The 19,719-nt window shown below is 39.4% G+C and overlaps 1 protein-coding gene across 1 annotated transcript; it reads right to left on the bottom strand.

Moving 5' to 3' along the window:
* Window positions 1–315: 315 nt before the first annotated feature.
* On the bottom strand, window positions 316–19,589 carry lyn (LYN proto-oncogene, Src family tyrosine kinase). Its single transcript, XM_078264795.1, has 13 exons — window positions 19,400–19,589; window positions 13,905–14,041; window positions 13,438–13,480; window positions 12,212–12,317; window positions 11,560–11,658; window positions 11,181–11,284; window positions 10,899–11,048; window positions 9,667–9,819; window positions 6,513–6,695; window positions 6,091–6,167; window positions 3,270–3,423; window positions 2,414–2,545; window positions 316–1,802 (listed from the first exon to the last, which is right to left on the bottom strand). Exons 2-13 carry the CDS (start codon window positions 14,034–14,036, stop codon window positions 1,600–1,602), a joined length of 1,536 nt encoding a protein of 511 aa, XP_078120921.1. The 5' UTR covers window positions 14,037–14,041; window positions 19,400–19,589; the 3' UTR covers window positions 316–1,599.
* Window positions 19,590–19,719: the final 130 nt, after the last annotated feature.

Raw genomic sequence — 19,719 nt, forward strand, 5'->3', positions numbered from 1 at the left:
TAATAGGCCTACATTTTTACATTTTACAATGAATATGCAATGAATTCTGAATACAATGTTAAAATAATAAATTACTAAAATATAAATGCTATTATACTTTCTTTTGGGTGTACTTTTTGATAATAAGGACATGACGCTATGCATAAGCTACAATAAGCGTGTGCCTTTATAGTTCTCTCAAGTCACTGAAATGAACTTGAATGCAAGGAGGTCGTGACAAATTGAGTTTGAAATCTTTGATCAGTTTGTGTTTGGGGAAAGTAAGAGTGACAGCTAAACCTTTAGATTATGAGCTAAATCTACAAAGACATCCAACACAGAATACAATGTATTGCATACACATTCAGTCCACACAAAATGTACACGTTCTCATTTCAAATAGCAACAAGTATACAACTCAAATGCTCAATAAATGGCAAACAAACAAACAGCTCAATGTTCCAATGTTCAAAGTAGCCCATACACAGGGCTACAGGGTACATTTAAAGTTAAATTGAAGTTATTTTTACTCAGGAATACCAAGAGCCATCCAATATTACACATTTGATTATAAAATAGCATATTTGAAATGATGAAATGATACAGAGAACAGATTTCACGTTTGCTTTCTGAAAAAAAAAAAAAAGCAAGAGCTACAGCACTTCAATATGAAGTGGACTTTAAGGTGACCAATCCTTCACTGGTCAATGAAAGAGCAAACCCCATTCCCACTGGTAGAGCAGCTTATGAAATAATTAAAATATTTCTCATGAAATGTAAAATGGATAGTCATAACCTTACATGTATATATATTTGTAATAGCCTCCTCTACTATCAACCCAAATGGAAATGTTATTATTGAACATCACAACATATAATGCTGCTCTTCACACATAGGGCAGATGGAAGATTTAAGTTTTCTACTTGAAAAAAGGCCACCACTAGTTACAGCCTACAGTAGGAGATGGGCCCCGGGTTTTGTGACTACATGATCAAAAAACAATTCAGTCATTTAAAAAACACCAATAAAATGAGACATTATCATGTTGAAATTAATGCTTTGATCTCGAAATGTTTGCTCAATATGAAAATGTGACCAGAAGTGCTATTCCAAATGTACATGCAGCATGTCCCTTTTCCCATTCTGCCACATTATTTACAGACTCAGACTCTATAGGGTAGCTGTTTGTACAGAAATGAAGACACTCCTCCTATTTTTATCCTGTTTTTGCAAACTCTTTGTATGATGTCAGCTGTTTGTTCATTCCATTTGTACAAAAACACATATTGAAATTGATTTGGGCCACATACTTAAATGCCTAGGCACAAGACTCTAGTGTCAAAAAGTAAAAAGAAAATAATGTATTTTCTCTATCTATTTTTCTGTTTTTATCAATTTTGTGCAAAATCCACCCCTGCTTTCCTGAATACAGTTAGAGGAGAGATTAAACTATTTTATGGGACCTGAATATTGTATTATTGTTGTTATTAAGCAATTATTAAAGATATACAGAATATGTCATATATACAAAATATTACAACATTAAAAACAAATCTAAATTAGCTCCAATCATAATCTGGAATGAATGTGATTGTTTGTCCAGCTGAAAGTGTCCCTCTTTATGGTTGTTGCTGGTATTGTGCCTCTGTGGCGGTGTAGAAGTCATCCAGGACACTCTGCAAGTACTCAAAGGTGGGCCTGTCTTCAGGTTTGTTCTTCCAGCAGGACATCATGATCTCGTAGAGCTCAGCGGGACAGCTGTCGGGCTGAGGCATCCGGTAGCCACGCTGCACTGAGGATATCACCTCTCCTTTAGTCATACCTGAGAACAATACAGACAGACGTGAAGCTTTGAATACAGGAGTGTTTAGAGAGAGGCAACACGCATGCTGCATATATACACACACATAAAGTATGGTCAACATCTTGAGTATAAAATCACCAGCAGAGGGCAGTAAAGCTTCACAACAGCATAACTCTAAGAGCCCAATGTTATTGTTTCATTTTGGTTACTAATGCTTACCAATCCAACAGACCTGGTAACTACCCCATGGGCCGCAGATCCAAACATTCCAGATGCCCACAAAAGCCCTAGGTTCATTTGGGCAACTAGTTTGTGTTAAATTGATCAATAGTTTATTTTTTTAGGAAAATGCCAATATCCACTACTAAAGCACAATATCTAATGACATTATAGGGGCCTTCAGGAAGGTCCAGTTTTATTACTCAATTCTGAGGGTATGAATTTAAAAGGGACCCTCTATCAAAATCGAATCATAAAACTTGTATTATTCCAGCTGATAGTACTGTATGTCAACAGAAAACCAAAGTATAACACAATAGGATTAATATGTTGTATGAGTATCAACACACAGTTCCAAATGGTAATAATAAAGACACATATCTATAACACACAGTATATTGAATGTGTACCTGGGTAAGGGATTTTCCCGTAGGTTATAATCTCATAAAGCAGAACTCCAAAGGACCACATGTCTGACTTGATCGTGAAGGAGCCGTAGTTTATGGCCTCTGGAGCGGTCCACTTAATGGGGAATTTGGCTCCTGCGGAGGACACACGCATGTTACTCCTACACAGTCCCACACATCTCACCCACACTTTCCATGCAAGACGTAAAGGACGGTTCAGATTCTAAGTACTTGCATTTATTTTGAATTTTCCTATTACTGTAGTTTCAGTGTCTCCTGGTTTCAGATCAGTGATCAATCAGGTTTCATCTTATGACGCACATTCTCTCCCACCTATCTCTCTGTGCAGTAATGTATATTAGACTGTGTCATGCGCCCTAAACTGGTGTCAGTATGAAAGGAAATGTGTGGTTTGAGGTCATCAGAGGCGTTGGTCATTGCAGTATGGGTGCACACGATTTGGCCTTAAAAAAGTGGAGCAACCTGTAAATGAAACCAAAAGTCTGGCTTGTCACAAAACATATAGGTTGAAGAAATGGTCAATTCTGCTTGGAGCTCTCAAAAGGGGATTTTTATTTGAATGTGTCACAAGTATCCAGTGAGGAAGTCAGCTAATTTTTTATGTTAAAAAAAAAACATCTTACAGACAACAATGGAGACTCACACACATACTGGAACATACATAGACACACACATGAATGCAGGCACGTACGCACACACACACACACACACACACACACACACACACACACACACACACACACACACACACACACACACACACACACACACACACACACACACACACACACACACACACACACACACACACACACACACACACACACACAAGCCTTACCCTCTCTGGCAGAGTATTCGTCATCCTCTATGACTCTTGCCAGGCCAAAGTCAGCTATTTTACAGATTAGGCCCTCTGACACCAGGACATTAGCTGCTCTCAGGTCTCTGTGTATGTAATTCTTCTTCTCTATGTACGCCATGCCCTCTGCTATCTGCAACAGCACAAAAAAAATAGTGTGAAAGAACGGCACTGTATGGTCATAAAATGTTTTATTCAAAAAGATGAGCAAGAATAAAAACAAAAAAATGAAAAAAGACTGTTAATTGCTAGTGAAGTGACACTACAGTTCTATAGACCGATTCAGACAGGTCTATGGGGGCACAAACAAGCTAAAAATCCAGTTCAAACTGGACACAAATAGTTGTTGATTGTGGTTCGAAAGATATTTTGTGAGTGGCCAATTGCTGTTTCGGTGTCTCATGTGCTGATTTTGTTGCCTTCCTGTGTTTAATATGACTGTGAACTGAACATTTGGGGTTTTGACTGTTGCTCATTGGAAATAGTGAAATAAGACATTACATTTGTATTTGTTATTTTTTTCATTTAACCTTTAGTTACACCATAAAAACTCATCAAAGAGCAAGGGTCATCTTTTTGAGGAAAAAAGGAAGATTACAGTAAAGCTTTATTTTGCCGGTCTATCATTTCCTCATCCTAGCAGGTTTCCTGCAAAGAATGACATAATTTGCTACTAAATAGCAAAAACAATAATTTCCTTGAAGGAAGTGCTCAATTTTAATCACGGTAAATACTCATTATTATATTATCATTATACAATATTCATTATTTATTTATTATTGGAGACTTTAACAGTGATGTGTCAGCATTTTGGTTATGGTTCCTCCTTTCAGTTCTATAATGGAAATAGTGACATCCATGGTACCTGCTCGACTCGCCTCGACTCTACTTGCCTTTTTTGGTTTTTCATTATGAAAAAAAGTCCCTGGCTCGTGAGACATGAGCTCTGCAGATTCGTCTGATTCCCAGGCTAATACTTCCTTCTTCTTACAAAGAATTGCAGCCGCGGTAATGTAAGTGCTTCGAAGAAAATCATAGAAATATGTTTTTTTTTTAACAAATAATAAACCTGACAGTCTTTAATCCCTGTAACAAGTATCAGGCCACAGCAAGGTTTCCACATAAAACTGTGCAATAAAACCTAGTTCCTCTGTTAGCCCTCTCTACCCACCACTTTGTGTGAGCGTGCGTGTGTGTGTGTGTGTGTGTGTGTGTGTGTGTGTGTGTGTGTGTGTGTGTGTTATCACCATTCCAAAACGTCTAATGCAAATCTCCCTTCAGACTACGTTCATGTACCTGCCAACAGGTAGCCTACTTTTTTTTAGTATCACCTCCGTCGAGGTTCCAAGCGAGCTGAGGCGATACCAAAAGGTGACGTGAAAACCTGCAGACTACTGATTGGTTGGAGAGAATCGTCACTAATCACTGCGTCATCATAGCCTGGCTCTGCCCTCCTACGTACTTCTGCTCAATTTTCATTTTCCTTCACTACTCTGTCTGGGTTTGCGGTATAGTCTTGTGTTTTCTCCGGTTAAATATTTAGCGGTCCAATCAGTGAACAGAGAGAGTGGCTGAGAACGATGACGTTGAGGACGTGCACTAGAAAGATGCGAGCGAAGCCATTCAGTCCGTTGTGGCAACACTGCCGAATATCCAGAAGTTAAAGCCCGAGCAAGAACAATCTTTGCTGAGTTGTGTTGGTGGCCATGATGTTGTGGCCCTCCTCCCCATGGGGTTCAGGAAAAGTTAGATTTTCCAGCTCACTCTGTTAGTGGTGAAGGAGTTGGCTAAGGCTAACGCTAGCGATGCTAATGCTAAATATAAGCCTATAGTTGTTGTCGGTCTCCCCTCTTGTTGCACATGCGCATGACATACGTCACGACCAAATGTTAGCGATTGGTTATGGCAGATCCAGAGTGGCTCTGGGCAGATCCAATAGTTTTAAACTTCAACAGAGTACCCGCCTTCAAGGAAGTTAACACTTGTCAATGGAGAGAGGCCAGACTCTCTGTACAAATGAAATGTACGAGAATCTGGTAGGACCAGGCTAGCGTCATCATTGCTAGCGACAGAAGGTGTCCTGAACAAACCCGCCATTTTTAAATAGTTTAGCCAGTGGTGATTTTCTTTGCTGCCTCCAGTTTCTTTTGAAACAAAATTTGTCGCAGCCACATGCCGAGAATCAAAAACAACACACCCTCGACGTTCTGTGTGTGTCTCGCATAGACAGTGAAAGAAATGGACACATCAACGCCTTGGACTTCGACGGAGACCAGTGAAGGCTATTAGAAGCACTTTTCCGTTGATGGCTGAGCGTACTGCGCAGCCTCAAACTGAGCTTGACAACGTAGATGTGACGTGAGCAACCTGTCTGAAAGTTGGAAGTCTTCTGGTAGCTGTGCCAAGAGAAATCTGTGTGTGGATAAATGTTACTTCATATGAATTCACTTGCCACATACGTATTTCCAATCCATCAAAACGTTACTGAAATATTTTGTTCGATGCTTTTCATGGACTCTCTATGGGCTTCTCCCTTGACTGTATGCCTCCACGTCCACCCTGTTTGCCTGCGAGCTTCTCCTGACTATACGATAATTTGTCTACTATGCGACAGAAAGTTGTGTGGTTATGACACAATCGTTAGCCTATTTTTACAAAAACTGCTGCTACGGGGCCGTTGAGTCGAGCCGAGCCAAGTAGAGCTGGTACTAGCAGTGGGTAAGCGCCAATATATTTCTGTTTCACAACCATGGCGGAGCTGTGAGAAAAGTCAGCATATTGTGGTCAGTGTGCATATCACCTGCGCTGAGAAATCGATGAGCTTGGGTAGTTGCAGTTTGCATCCTGCATCGCTCTTTAAGAAGTCTAGTAGGCTCCCTAAAGAAAAGATACAAAAAGAAACATGTCAGTGTCTTGTATGTCTGTGTCCATATATGTGGTGTACTGCATACTTACTATGTATGTTTCCATATCAGCTGTGCAAAACGTTTTTAAATGTTTTATTTTTTGCTAACCTGCTAATCTTCCTCTGTGAATTATGTCCAAGGATCAATGTGTGGGCACATGAATACTGTATGCCACAATACTAAGCTGCTGACATTTGAAATTCTTATTTCTGGATGCTTATTCTGAATATCTAATAATCTGCTGCACTCATTGGAAGTTGCTCCAAATACTGGAAGAGGAATTCAGCTACATGTGTTAAAGTTGAAGCTTCTTTACCATTTGCCATAAACTCAGTGATGATATAGATGGGTGGTGTCTTGGTGACAACAGCGTAGAGCCGCACCAGCCTGTTGTGCTGCAGCGTCTTCATGACGTTGGCTTCTTCCATGAAGGCTTCGACTGTCATGGTGCCTGGCTTCAGCGTCTTCACCGCCACTGTGGTTGTGTTGTTGTAGTAAGCTGTTATCGCAGAAAGTGAAGGAAGAGGGGGATAGAGAGATTTGGGGAGATGGAGAATATTCATTAATTTCTGTGAAAGTATGAAACCATCTGCTTTACATTCTGCTTGGCGTCAGTGTCTTTCAGTGTGAACAATCTCAAACAGGCTATGACTCTGAAAAAGGACATTTCTTATTCCACTATAACTTTTTGAACAATTTTTTATTCAACCCGTATGTGTAAAGCCATTTACATATGGTCAGTAGACTGTTTTCAGATGAAAGATACACATTATGTATACATTGCATAGTCCGATTATTACTCCATTTTCCATAAGACTTGTTGTGAGAAATATATGAGCTTGAGAAAAGATTCAAATCACAAAAAGCAACACTATATTTACTGTTGAAGGTTCAGAGAAAAATATCACACAGCACAACCAGTGATGCATGACACTTGGCGTTTCTCCATTACATGGTACCTGCTCGACTCGCCTCGACTCTACTCGCCTCGACTTTACTCTCCTCGACTCGACTCTACTCGCCTCGCCTCTACTCGCCTCACTGTGCGTCTGTTTTCCATTGCAGATTTTAGTACCGCCTCAGCGTGGCTGGTCGTCATAGCGAAGCCGCAATAAACTGCCGTGACCTAACGCGACACACACAAACAGAACGTTGAAGGTGTGTTGTTGTTGCCACAGCCAGAACACACATTTAGTTTCAAATGAAGCTGGAAGCAGCAAAGAAAACACAGCTGGCTAAACTATTTAAAAATGGCAGGTTTGTTCAGGACACCCCCCTCTGTCGCTTTCACGTCACCTTTTGGTATTGGCTCAGCTCGCTTGGAACCTCGACTCATCTTTCGTAATGGAAAACCAAAAAAGTCGAGTAGAGTCGAGGCGAGTCGAGCAGGTACCACGTAATGGAAAAGCGCCATTATATAGAAAATAAATGATTGTGTGTGTACATAATCTGAGGATTAGTTAAAGTGAAGCTGAAATATTGCACGACGTCATTGACAAATATGTGTCTATCCTAGTTTGAGCAACTTAAAGGGACACTCCATTAATTTAGTATTGCACTTCCATAAAGTTAGGGGGGATAAAGGATTGATCAAAATTGAAGAGGTAGAACTCAAGATATCATGACTGTTAGCCAAGCTCCAAAAACACTGGATCCTACATTTCCCATAATGCAACTTAATATCATCATATCGTCAGCCGCAAGCGCTAATGATAACAATGCTCCCTTTAGAACCACAGATTATACAACTGTTTACACACTGGTAGTACTCTTCATGACTAGCAAATTGATCTTGATGTGTAAAATCAGTGAAGTGCCTTTTTAAAAAGCTATTTCTGCATTCCATTAGGTCAATTTCAAAAACCAACACGGTTTTTTCACTTCTCACACAGCAGCTGCAAAAGGGTGACACAACTGATGGCTTTGGCAAAAGTTCATGAAACAAAGATATATACATAAACTAGCTTTTCCACTTTTCATGGGTCACAAACCTTCTCAAATTACAGCTAAACAGTACACTAAAATGTGTTTTTGAAAACTTTTGAGGCGAGAAATAGGCAATACAGTGACAGAATCGTGATTCGTATTTGATCAGAACCGCCTAGTTTGACAATTTGATCTGAGTTTCGTGAGCCTGGTGCGTTGCGCTGGATGGAGAATGCAAGCTACGTCCAGTAACTAAGTTCGGTAACTACATTCAAGCATGAAGCTCATCTGTCAGTCATGGTCTTAAACCTGCCCCACATGAGAGCAAATGAGACATGAGCTCTGCAGATTCGTCTAATTCCCAGGCTAATACTTCCTTTTTCTTTCAAAGAATTGCAGCTGCAGTTGTGTAAGTGCTTCGAAGAAAATCATAGAAATATGTTTTTTTTGAACAAATAATAAACCAGACAGTCGTTAATTCCTGTAACAGGTATCAGTATCAGGCCACAGCAATGTTTGCACATAAAACTGTGCAATAAAACCTAGTTCCTCTGTTAGCCCTCTCTACACACCCCTTTGTGTGTGGGTGTGTTATCACCATTCAAAAACGTCTAATGGAAATCTCCCTTCAGACTCAAACTTACCTTCCTATATAGATGATAAAACACTGATGCACACATGAATGCGCCCACTCTTTCCATGGACACATTTGAATATATTTTTTTGAGAGAGGAGTCAGTTCTGACCTAAATACACCTAATGGGTAACACAAGAAGGAAGTCATTTTTGTTTCAAATAGGGGGAAACGGAACATCCCTGTACTGTTGACTTCTGCAACAATGAATTTACAGAAATAAGACAAAGGAACTAGAAATTCTCTAGTCTCGCATTGCCAGACCTAGCTCCACAGTGCTGCGGAGGAGGGTCTGGCAAGACCACACAACATTCCTGGATAGGAGAAAAACTTTCTCTGGTTTCTTGGCATTTCTTTAAATCAATCACAATCATCTTGGGGCATCTTGGGAGCCACGGTGCCTCTGCAAAATAGCCTCGGGAAGAATCTTGTTTTGGAATGTGTATGTTCAAAAAGTTGTTTTGGTCGTGCAAGAGAAAACTCAGATTCAACAGATGGTTTAGCTAGCTGTCTCGATTTAAATCTGAGGAGCAGTTAACCATAGTCCTCATAAATCAACCGGAGTTTAGAATTCCAACACAAAGAAAGCGGAAGATGAGGGACATCAATCCCGTGAATACTAGAAATCCTCAGATGTGCAAAACTGAACAAGAAACATTCCCATTTACTCAACCAAAAAGTCAAGGTACCATTTATTCAAGTCAAGGTACCAGGATATTTAAAGGTGCTATTATAAATGAACCAGTTCCAAGCTTGATTCTGTGTCCTCTTCCTATTTTTTGTTCTCAGACATTTCAGGGAATTTGTGTGTCCTACAGGGGGTGAACACAGCATTAGAGCTGTTCCTAGTCAACACAATTGAATAAATTAAGAGTTAAGAGATAAATTAAATTGTTTTCTCTTTACTCACCCATCCAGACTTCTCCAAACTGCCCTGCTCCGAGTTTCTTCACCATCTTAATAGAATCTTTGGAAATCTCCCAGGCATCTTTATCCCACGGCTTCTGAGCTTTGGGTTTCACACATGCACGGTCCAGTTTACGACACAGGCCATCCGCTTTGTCTGGAATGTACACACACGCTGACACTGAGAACTAAGGTACAGTATCCTTGCTTTAGTGGTCAACTGAATGAATAAAACATGTGCTAATAAATTATTTTTTTTATATAAGTAAAGTCTTTAGACAGCTAATAACTAAATCAACATACCTCCCAACAAGTCCTCCAGGCCAAATGGCCACAAGTTGTTTATTCCTACCCTCTAATAGGACCTACAGTTATGTTTCCTAAATTAGCGCTCCTAGTGACAGGATATAAATACGTCCTAATAACTTAATGTAACGGTCGCAGTTTTAAACATGTGGTTAACGTTGTGAAACGGTCGCAGTTAAGTTTAGGAAAAGATTGTGGTTTGGATTAAAATAAGTATGTTTCTTACGTAATTATGTGAAATAGATGCAGTGCCCTGCTATGACATGAACTACTACAACTACCATTTGTAGTCACTGTTCCATTATCTTTATTGTGACTATTATTGCCACTGTTCATCACACCCCCAACCGGCACCATCAGACACCGCCTACCAAGAGCCTGGGTCTGTCCGAGGTTTCTTCCTAAAAGGGAGTTTTTCCTCGCCACTGTCGCACTAAATGCTTGCTCTTGGGGGAATTACTAGAATTGTTGGGGCTTTGTAAACTATAGAGTGTGGTCTAGACCTACTCTATCTGTAAAGTGTCTCGAGATAACTCTTGTTATGATTTGATACTATAAATGAAATTGAATTGAATTGAATTGAAATTGAATAGTTATGAACATGACTTAGTAACCAAGTTACGTACGTAACTATAGTCTCTTTAGTGTTTGTTTGACCCATCCATCCACCCAGACCTCCTCCCTACGCATACTTTGTTGCCCTTTATACTAAGTCCCTTGACTTTGCTTCTTTGCTCCCCTCATAATTACTTCGGTCACTTGAGGTCGCTGCCACAATAAAGTAAATATGGGTTGTAATAAGCTGCTTGTATAAACAACCTATGTTGTAGTTTTTGGGGGTAAGGACAGTTTCAATACCATAGTAGAGGGATAGGGTGATCGTTTTTGAATAAAGAATTTTAAGCACCTCCACTGGAGAGCTGTACTCACTGTGGTAGTGTTTGATCATGCTGCCAATGTTGCTGAAGGAGATTTTAGGAGCGATGTAGTAGCCGCCATTATCCAGCTTCCTGATTTTATAGTGTTTGACTGAATCTGTTCCCTGGGCATCCATGTCTCTGATGGACAAAGAGTAACTTCCTGTGGAAAAATCGGCCAGCAAAAGAGAGTGACTAGTGAGTCAAAATGAAGCTGGAAGAAGTCAATATACTGAAAAGTGCGGAATGTTTGTGAATGTATCTCAGTCTCTCAAGGCAGTTGTGATTTCCATACCTTTTGATGTTTCACTTTCCCTGATAAGATAAGAGCCTGGTTTGTTTGCTGGCGCCAACAGCTGCCTTTCTGCATCCTTTCTTGTGATGTCCTTAAAATACCACCTGCAATGAACAGGAAATACACTGAATATTCAAAATGGAAATATTTCTTACTTTTTTTATGCATTTTTACAAATTGCACCTCCGTGGTCTCAAAGCTTGGAAATCCTCCTTTGTGATCAGTATAGATTAAATATGGGAAGCACAAACGCTTTCAATATGATTCGCTCTGCAATTCATATTGCAAATGTAAATTTTCAGCATGAATCAAAATGTTTGTCAAATCATACATCATTTTTCAAAAGCAAAATGTGATTTATTTAGATGCAGTTACTCACTCTTCTGTTTCCATGGTGTCAGCCTGGGCAACATAATTGCATGGAATGTATCCTTCTTTGTTGGTTGTCAATGACTTTGCTTTCCACCATTCTCCATGTCTGCAGGAAATATCAATCTATTTTAGCACAACTATAGTTTTTTTTCATTGTCAGTACCTTCTGCAAGACCTAGGTGTCCTAAAGTGCTAGACGAGCTGCTTGAACCCTGATTTTCAATACATTTGCATAAAAATGTCACATATGCATTCAACAGTTTATTTCAACACTTGTTTTTTTAACAGACGCAACACTACATCAAAATGAAATCAGTCTTAAGCATCCTTTAATGAGTACTTCTTCTGAAATATGTTGAATATATTGGTATCATTTGAACTTTTGGATATTCACCAGAATTTAAAGTAAGCTCTGTTAGTTTGAACACTTTTTGGTGATGCAAGAGTCTGTAATGACGGATGGATCATTGGGTCTATCATGAGGTTATGGTAAACTGTATAGACTCTGACAGTCTTCTCATGGTATGAGCTTTTAAAACAGTGCTCAATTTCGTAGTTCGTGCTCATCTTTGGTTCTCGCCTTTCATGATGCAAGTATATAAATGATGAATAACATTTATTTAAGTTGAATCAGTCAACCATCAACATCAGAGACTCACTCTTCTAAGATTTTCATCTTTTCTCCTTTCTTGAATCCTAAGTCATCGGGATGCGCAGCTTCATACGGGTAAATGCTAATCACAATTTTACAAACCGCATTTTGCTCTAAGAGAGGAAACAGAAAAATATATTGACATGTTAGATTATGTACAATAAAATAAATAGCACTCAAGCCAGACAAAGGTTAAAGAGATGATGAACAAACCCACAAATTGGGACTACATCAGGTATCAGACGGGCAGAACCATTCACGAGCAACCTCAACTATATATTACAATGTGACTGTAGATGTAATACTGGGGTTATCAAGGAGCCATCTTCCTGTTTGAGTTGGCTCACAAACATATAGGTAATTATATCTGGAATAGCACTAGTCTTACTCAAAAGGTACCAACAATACTACTTTACTATCCACCAGTTGTGTTAGTAATACATGTTCTTTTCATTTTAAAGACCTCATATTATGCTCATTTTCAGGTTCATAATTGTATTTAGAGGTTATATAAGAATAGGTTCACATGGTTTAATTAAAAAAAAAAACACCATATTTGTGTTGTACTGCACATTGCTGCAGCTCCTCTTTTCTTGTGTGTTGAGCTCTCTGTTTTAGCTACAGAATGAGGCATCTCACTTCTATTCCATCTTTGTTGGGAGTCGCATATGCACAGTAGCTAGGTAAGGACTACTAGCCAGTCAGAAGCAGAGTATAAGAGTGTGCTACACTAGCAGCTAGGCGAGCATTTATAACGTGTGTTACAAAGTGAAGTTCGTTTGACACGGAAGTAAAGGCTGGACTACAATAGAGCTGTTTGGAGCAGTTTGTGAACAGTGTTTTCTGTTGGAGATGGTAAGTCCCTTTGGGGTGGACTTTGGGCTTTTTCACTTTGTAAACCTATTACATGCACAAAAAGATATATAACAATAAAGGAAAGGGAAAAAGCCAAACAAGCATAATATGAGCACTTTAAGAGAGACTTTGCTACAATGTTACTACATTGACTTTTAATAGGGTTTCATAATGAGTATTGTCGTAATGTGTTTGTAGAACGTACAAACATGTGTTTGTAGAAATGTAGAATGTTGAAACAGTCTACAAATGCAGTCTACTTTTGGAACAGCCTCAGCCTATGCAAAAATGTGTTTTTCTTAACATACTTTTACAAACAAAGTAAGAAAGGGAGAACAAAACAAACAGAAAGAAAGTGGGAATGTGGCATAGGCATACCTTCCAGCTTTTGGAACACCTGACCAGGTAACAGGGAGTTATTCTGTAAAGGCAGACCAAGAGTTTTCAGGATCAGAAACAATCTATCTTCTATTATTTTCACTTCTAGACTACAGACTTTCACAATCTGTTCATTTCCTTCTGCTAGAAGTAATCATGTGAGACAGGGAAGTTCTGTTCATTAGGAAATATCTGAGTCACTATTTTTCCGAATCATTAGGAATGGGCTGTAAAATACTCTCTTAAGAAATAAATAATTTCACAACATTCTCCATTTGTTCAAATTTAAATTCTCTAGGCCACATTACCTCTGTTAAAACCATAAAATGCATGATTTTTATTGTGTGACTTTTCTTTGATTTTCACTTTGGATTCAAATCAGCACCAAGACAGGGAGCAGAAATGTATTATGTTCTATAATTTAAAAAAAATCTGGTTTTGCTCAGCCCAGCTGTCTGACCACTTACTATGTTGTCTTTTGTATTGGAGGTGGGGTCTCTGACATAGTGTGTGTGGTCGGTACGTACAGTCTGCTGGCTGCTCTTCCCCTCCACTCCTCCGCTCATACCTTCGCTCAGCGTGGACTTCATACAGCCCATACTGCCTGCAGGAGGAAGTGAAACAAAGGAAGAGTAAGCTTTTACACATTTAACATTTACAGCTGCTGAAGCAAACAACACTTAAAATGTTTGGTACCAAACACCTGTGACTTTTTGGCTCTTGCAAGTAAAAATAACACAGAACGTGTTCATTTCTTTCCTTTTTCATCGTTTAAAAAAAGTCTAAGGAAATGCACCTAGAAACTAGCAAGCAAGAACAGATGTACAACTTGTTGGACACGCTCAAATGAGTATTGAAATTGTCTGAAAAGGATCATTACACTGATTACCAATCAGTGTAATGATAACACACTGACATTGCGTATGCTGTATAAATCACAGTGTGATCTGTATTTTATAGAAAAGCCCCAAATCACCTCCTGATTCAGAGGTTAAAAACACCTAACAGCTTTGTTTGTAGGCCAAATGAGTCTTTTTTTGCTCCTGCTTGATCATCATCAAGTGTAACAAATGAGGAGTGAATAAAGCCTGTAAGATACAGTCCATTGTCTACTGACAGCTGTGATGGTGTATAGACCATACTAAGTATGTCACCTTTTCCAAAAAACACAAAAATAAAGATAAATAAAAATTAACAAGCTGGTCTTTTGTGATATAGATTGTGACGAGTGTGGCAGTGTGAGTGTGGCAAATCGAATCAAAACTGAATTCCAACACATAGAAAATAAGTCATTTGCAGTTAAAGAAAATAGGTTTTTGTGGGTGCTCTGGCTTCCTCCCACAGTCCACAAAAAAACATGCATGTCCGGTAAATTGGTGACTCTAAATTGCCGGTAGGTGTGAATGGTTGTCCCGTCTCTATGTGTAAGCTCTGTGATTGACAGGCGACCTGTTCAGGGTGTACCCTGCCTCTGGCCCAATATCAACTGGGATTGGCCCCTGCCTGCAAAACGTTCACCGTCATATTTCATTTATTTTCCTACAATACCCACTAGTGGCAAGTGAAACACAATTAGTGTTTTATGGCTAGGTTTTCGTAACCCGAAGATAACCCAGAAATATTGTGGTCTCTAGTGGTTAAATAATGAAAAGCCAAGACTGACTTAAAGTACAAAGTAGGATGCAAAATAAGAATCTTCCCCTTAATGAAATAGTCTGACATTTTGGGAAATACGCTTATTTGTTTTTGAGCAGAGAGGAATAGCTCTTTCATATATGTGCGTTATGGAACTAAAGCCAGGACAACCCAGTCTCACGGCAGTTCATGAAATGGTCAGGTTATTTTTATTCTATTGATTCATGTACACGGACACGTTTATCTCGTTTTTTTCGTGGTGCTCAGCACGTAGAAGAACGGGAAAAGGAAACGTGACACGCAAGACACGATCCCCGGTCTCCAGGGTGAAAGTCCTGTGTTGTTTGATCTATCCACCACCCCAACTAACCTAAGCGGATTTTCGGCCTTTCATACTACTCCCTACTGAGCCGCTCTTAATCCATTAGTTTAAAAAACGTGCTGAACACCACCAAAAAAAACGAGATAAACGTGTCCGTGTACACAAATCAATAGATTAAATAACTTGACCATTTCACAAACTGCCGTGAGACTGGGTTGGCCAGGAACAAGAGCACAAACTTCTGTGCTTTCTACCTGACCTCCTGTGATGTCACACTTCATAGATTGGAAACTATTGCCAGTGATCATAATCCAGGCAGCAATCAGAGTCTTTACAGAGGAGATGAGAATATGATGGTGTTTCGAAAGTTACTAACACAGTTCACAGCTGAGTTTCAAAACATCAACAGTGATCTTGGAGGAAACTCCTATGGATGCTGTAACAAAATCACAGAATGTATCTTAAAGGAGTTGTTAACTAAATTAAGAGTTTAATTGGTCTTGATCTTGGTTCCAGTAAACAGTTTCCTGTCTTTATTGTGTTCGTTTTAGGCCTAAATGCTGTTTCTTAAATGTTTTCACAGTGACAAGGGTATAATTCTGGAGTTTCTTTGCTTGCAAATGATCAGGATAAGCAAACTATACATATTTAGTAACATTAGTCCTAAAATATAACTTTGATCCATTAGAAAACTATTCCATTGTAGTGTTAGTGCTACTCCACTGTACTCCGTCCATTCAGTGTATTAAAAGATGTATCGCTGCAACTTCCTGTATTGTAGTTTTCTATTGTAGTTTGAGGTTGGGCTGTTGCCTGATAACCAGCAGGAAGCCCACAAACACTGACACATTATGACATTTGCACACATTCGCATACAGATATATATACAACAAAAAATGACCAGTAAATATTTTTAAACTTAAACTTCTAGAGATGCAACCTGTGTGACAAATGGTGGTATTTCAGAGGAGGCATTGTGGATAATGAGTATAATGTAAAATGGTTGAGCTCTGTGATGCTCTGTAGTAGTCTTTTTGACAATGGATTGCTTAGTGAGTAGATAGTTTAGTCGATTGTACCTTCTGTGTTTTAGCCACACTGGCAGCTCGTCTCGACATGAGACTCTTACCAGTGTGCATTAACTTTTAAAGGGCTTAGTAGAGGAAGACATAATGTTAGCACACGTCCCAATGTCACCTTCTGTATTATTATTTTAGCGACGCACACACACACACACACACACACACACACACACACACACACACACAAAAAAAAGTGCATAGTTATAAACTAGTTTTATGCATCATTTTATTTTGCATATTGCCCTTGTTGCAGTGTGGTTTTTATTACAGTAGATAGAGCTATAAGTAAATGTTATAGGGATGCTCTCAACTGATTTTTGTTCACATCCAGTAGAAGCTTGTGTTTCCTCTCCTGCGGAAACCCTACTCATTGATTTAAACTTTGGACCCGTTGGAGAATATTTAACTACTTTTCCAGCTTCGTTAAATTCAGATTCATAATATAGTACAATATACTGTTAAATAATGAGTGTCTGCTTCCATATTGTTTATCCGTTCTGTTTTATATTACCTTGAGCTTTGCTTTGTCCTTCTTTCCTATTTCTGCTTGCTGAAGTCAGTTTTGGTGTTTGGTAATGTTTAAACTAACTAACACAACATTTAAATAATAGCTTCTATGAACTTGTGTGTGTATGTGAATCACCAACTTAATTGCGAAGTCCAGTTGAATCCAGCTGGCTATAATATTTCACTTTACTTTAACATAAAGTGCTTGTGGTGGTTGATTATTAAAATGTTTTGAAATACCAGTCATGATGTTTCTATTTAAACAGAGCAGGGATGCGCTCTTCTACAGATTTGCTGGTTGCCGTACCCTCTAGATTTATGACAGAATATATAAAAAGGATGATACAGTAATTGATAACACACACACATATTGTACTGATAATACGGATACGCAAATAACACATTTATACACACTCGATATGTGATTATGTGCTGGATTAATGTTTGGAATGTGAAATGGGTATTAATGCAAATCACAGTAACTGTTACGAGATGATACGGCCATAGGAGCATTAACTAAACAACAAGGTGAAGATCTAAAATTAGATAAACTGCATTGATACGATGCAGGGGAAATGAAGCATTACAGCAGCAGAAGTTGGCACCTGTTTTCTAAAAGAAGAAAAACAACACTGTCGCTCATTCTCCAGGAAACTGAAGTGCATGACTGAACACACTGAAACAGTGACAGGAGATGCACAATTGTGCTGTGGGCAGGACAGCAGGAAACCTACAACAGAAGTTAATAAGAAGACAATGGCTCTTACCATAAATAGTGACTGGCCAGTCAGAAAATAGGTAACATGTCAAAGGTCAAGAGGAATCACCAATGAAGAGGAACAACCAACCACCTACAATCCTACATGTCTACCGCACAATTGTACTTTTGTTCCCAAGCAAATTAAGTTTGTGATACAGGTTTTGAGTAATAGCATGCAAAACAAACATGTTTAAAGTCCTCGAAAAGATTCAGGTGGCAAGAAACCGGGCAGTACTGAAGAACTAGACTACCAGTAGTCTGAATATGTCGTGACTTTTTTGAACAAGAGAAACATAGTCTACAGTCATGCCAGCAGCTCTCTGAAGCAGTGCTTTCACCTTAATGCTAACGGTAGCATGGCAACATGCTCTCTCTGACAATGCTAACAATGCTGATGTTAGCGGGTATAATGCTCACCACTCATCTTAGTTTAGAGTGTTAGCATGCTGACATGCTCACCAGTGACAAAGCTAACATTCTGAACATGCTGAAAAAAGTGACACAAACGCCGAAAAAGCGACAAAAACTAGGTTGTGAACTAAATGATATGCGGGCCGGATCCCAATTAGCGAGGGGCCGGATTTGGCACGCGGGCCTTGAGTTGGACACGTGCTATCGGAAAAGTAAGTTGATGACCAAAAACGTAGGATTCATCCTGAGGGGAACATATGGCTAAATGTCGGTTGAGATAGTTTAGTCTGGACAGAATTGGTGGACTGACCGATATTACCATCCCGAGATGCTGCAAGCTACATACTAGCCACATTCAATACTAAAAGCATTAAAACCTCCTGCATAAAACAACTTTAGCCTACACATGCACTTGTCTACCACATAAATGGTACTTTTTATTCCAAAGGAAATTAAGTACAGTTAAGAGTAATAGTATGCATATAAAAGTGGTTATTGTCCCCAAAGATATTCAGATTCAGTTCAGGGGTTGACCATGTGGTATCTGACGATTTACATTTTGATTTAATTTTATAATCAAGAACAGTGTCAACGAAGTTCCTTCTCCACACATCGGCAACGCAGTGCTGCAACTAAATATACAACAACCACTATGAACTCAACTGGCAAACAAGAAAAGGGGCACACTTTAAACCAGAATTGGTGCACAGTGTATTGTTAGCTTGACGAAATAAGAGGTTTATGAATCAAGATGACAGTAGCCTACATGTGTTTGGCAGTTTGTCACTGGTTATATCCTGTAGTGGTTCATTGCCCCTGTTATATTGTTAACTTGACATTCTGTAAACACCCGGAAAGCAAGGGGCTGAGGAGCTGACACACACGCACGCACGCACGCACGCACGCACGCACGCACGCACACACACACACGCACACACAGCAGAGCATAGCAGCTATGACCACCATATAAACTTCCTCCTTCAGCAATGGACTGAGCCAAAGTCTGGAGTGGTGAAGAAATGAAAGGAGAGGACATAGACCCTTTTCTTTTTCTTTTTTTTTTTTTTACCAGAAATACAAAAAACACATATGTTTAACTCTTATAATGTGTGTGTGTGTGTGTGTGTGTGTGTGTGTGTGTGTGTGTGTAAGTAAGTATGTAACAGTAACAGACTGATAGCACACAATCACCTAATGCACATCTCTGCCTGGTGTCATTCACACCTCACATGCGTTTGGGCTTACCTTTCTTAGTGTGTATCCCTGGTTAGAGAAACAGTTTGTCCACTGTGAAGAAATCTTTTAGTCCTCAGATTTCTTCTCTGCGTTCCTCATGAGATTGACTGACTGGTGGACGGACAGAAAGACTGGTGGTATTTGGCTCGACAAGTGCATCAGCCAGTTGACATAGACTGTTACACAGAATGAGGAACTCAGAGAAACTGGTGGGGGATTTTTTTCCTACTGAAACTTCCTGCTACAATTGTCTAATGATTATTTGCATAATCAGCAACACAAACACACACACACACACACACACACACTGGGGCACAGCAGACAGATTA

This window comes from Sander vitreus, chromosome 12 (assembly GCF_031162955.1).
Source record: "Sander vitreus isolate 19-12246 chromosome 12, sanVit1, whole genome shotgun sequence".
Taxonomy (NCBI): Eukaryota; Metazoa; Chordata; class Actinopteri; order Perciformes; family Percidae; genus Sander; species Sander vitreus.

What these genes read in the sequence shown, in the direction of transcription:
- lyn (XM_078264795.1), bottom strand. Translation starts at nt 14,036, where the DNA reads ATGGGCTGTATGAAGTCCACGCTGAGCGAAGGTATGAGCGGAGGAGTG. An exon ending in TCATCGATTTCTCAGCGCAG is followed by an intron (nt 3,424 to 6,090) that starts GTGATATGCACA and finishes GTGCTGTTGCAG; the next exon opens with ATAGCAGAGGGCATGGCGTA. An exon ending in CGAATACTCTGCCAGAGAGG is followed by an intron (nt 2,546 to 3,269) that starts GTAAGGCTTGTG and finishes TGTCCTCCGCAG; the next exon opens with GAGCCAAATTCCCCATTAAG.